This window comes from Protomyctophum parallelum, assembly GCF_964188405.1.
Source record: "Protomyctophum parallelum genome assembly, chromosome: 11".
NCBI classification, from domain to species: Eukaryota; Metazoa; Chordata; class Actinopteri; order Myctophiformes; family Myctophidae; genus Protomyctophum; species Protomyctophum parallelum.
The window spans coordinates 4,492,953-4,495,258 of record NC_139707.1 but is presented as its reverse complement, the minus strand read 5'-3'; the positions used below and the strand labels follow the sequence as shown (position 1 = coordinate 4,495,258).

The following is a 2,306-nucleotide window of genomic DNA, read 5'->3' as shown; positions in this document are numbered from 1 at the left end:
TAAATTGGGGGTCCCAGAGATAGAAATGCCACTAAATGGGGGTAGCCCAATGCATAGCTACTGCATATCAAACTGGGGCTCCTTGAAATTAAATGGGTTGAGAATCTCTGCTAGAGCCATAAAGATCTTCTCTTATGGGGGTCCCTGGCATATTTCTTCCAAGGGAGGTCTGTGGGCTAATTAGTGTCAATTTGGGGGTCCTTGACATGAAAATGTTTGGGAACCACTGCTTTACACTACAGGTTTGGGCTCATCCCCTACTCCGCCCGCCAGTCGGTACACGGTCAGGCTGACCTGGTGCGCCAAGGCGTCGGCGACCTCCCGCGTCTCCGCCTCGGCGTACACTCTGACCACGTCCTCGGTGCCCGAGGGTCGCACGAAACAGCGTGCCCGCCGCTCTCCTCCCCCGCAGCTCTCCACGAGGCGGTCGATGGCCTCCTGCAGCCCCGGCGGACTCGCCACGCGTCGCTCGTCCTCGTCGGCCGTGCGGATCGCCCCGCGGTCCGACACCTTGACCTTGAGCTGCCTGCTGGGCAGGTCGGTGTACGTGGCGTCCCACTGCTCCACCGTCATGCCCCGGAGGGCCAGCACGGCCTCGACCAGCAGCATGTCGGAAATGGCGTCGCCTACGGTCTGGTTGACGAGGTCCACGGTGTCCCGCAGCAGCAGCACGGCCGCCCTCTTCTTCCTCCTACCGCCGCTGCTGTCGTCCTCGGAGCAGCAGCTAGCGAGGACCTCGGAGCCTCTAGCGACCCCGCTAGCGGCTCCGAGGTCCTCCTCAGCGGCTCCGAGATCCTCGGGGCCGCCAGCCGGGTCCTCCTCAGCGGCCAGCCGGCGGATCTTCTCTTCGGCCGCCTCGCTGAACAGCACGGTCCCGTGGCCGTTGGCCTCGAAGTACACGCCCACGTCGAAGTCCCGCGCGGCGCGGTGCAGGTGCTTGACGCCCGTCCGGACGCACCTCACCGCCACCTGGACCGCGTCCCGCAGGTAAGCGGTGGAGCTGCCGTTGGCGTACGCCGTCTGCACCGCCCCCATCTCCAGGTCGCCCAGCAGGCCGGCCCGCGCCAGGAGCTCCTTGAGGAAGACGCTGATCAGGGCGGCCATCTTGTCCCCGTCCAGCAGGTGGAAGCGTCCGTCCGAGTCGCCGTAGTAGTACACGAGGCGGTCGGCGTCTCCGTCCAAGGAGCAGCAGCGCTGGCCGCCGCGTGCCGGGGGAACGCCCGCGGCCGGCGGGCGCTGCTGCACCGTGACGTAGTCTGCCCCGCAGCGGTGGTTGAGCCTCCCTCCGCCGCCGTTGAACAGCGATATCTGCAGCTCCGCCTTCAGCTCGTCCGTCTCCATCATCTCCCGCACCTTCAGCGCCCCGACGCCGTTGGCGCCGTCCAGCCACAGGCGCTTCTGCTCGTCGGAGCGTGCCGGACGAGCGCGCCCGACCAGCCGGAGGAACGCCCGGGACAGCTTGCGGCAGTAGCCCTCCACCGTGGCCTGGCCGTAGCCGCCCCGCGTGTTGCTGCAGCGCACCATGTAGTGCAGCTGCGGCGTGGTCAGCAGGCCGTAGTCCCTGGGGGCGGCGGGCCCGCCCAGGGCGGACACGCCGTCCCGCGCGGCCCGCGACAGCGCCTCGCCGCTGCCCCGGGTGTCCCGGCCCAGGAGGACGCGGGCCTCCTGGGACACGTCCACGGCCTCGGTCTCGGCCACGTCCCGCAGGGCGGCGAGCAGGCCGTCCTGCTCGGCGTTGGCCAGCCGGGCGGCGTGTCGCTCCCACGCCGGCGACATCAGCGCCTCCCCGGCGGCGTCCACCAGCTTCACGCCGTTGTCCTGCTCGGGGTTGTGGGACGCCGTGACCACGAGTCCCACGGCGGCGCCTCGGGCCTTCTTGGACATGAGCGCCGCCAGCAGGCCCATGCGGAACAGCACGTGGTCCAGCTGGCCCGCGGCGGCCCGGAAGCCCGACGTGCCGTACTGCAGGAGCAGCCCCGGCGGCTTCGGGTGCAGCAGGGACTTCTGGGATACCGCGCTCTCCAACTGGGATATTGTGGACATCGTGGCCTGGTGAAAGATGACCACTTCCTGTCTGTCTGTCCTCCTGTCTGCTGATGTGCTTGTAGATTGTTTTATTTACATATTACATATAAAAAATTACGGCTATAATGACATTTCAACAAGTGTCACTTGTCACTCACTGAGTCACTCACTCAGCTCCAGCATTATAAAACATATAATGTAGCACTGTGTTCCTGACCAAACAGTGTGGGCTCGCTGTGACGTCATAAAAAAGGGCGTCATTTCGACGTCCAAATATGGAG

The 2,306-nt window shown here is 65.7% G+C and overlaps 1 protein-coding gene across 1 annotated transcript; it reads right to left on the bottom strand.

Moving 5' to 3' along the window:
• Nucleotides 1-231: 231 nt before the first annotated feature.
• On the bottom strand, nt 232-2,043 carry LOC310866460 (phosphoacetylglucosamine mutase-like; the record flags this gene model as incomplete). Its single annotated transcript, XM_083776075.1, has 1 exon — nt 232-2,043. The coding sequence occupies one exon, from the start codon at nt 2,041-2,043 to the stop codon at nt 232-234; it is 1,812 nt and encodes a 603-aa protein (XP_083632201.1).
• Between the last annotated feature and the right edge of the window lie 263 nt (nt 2,044-2,306).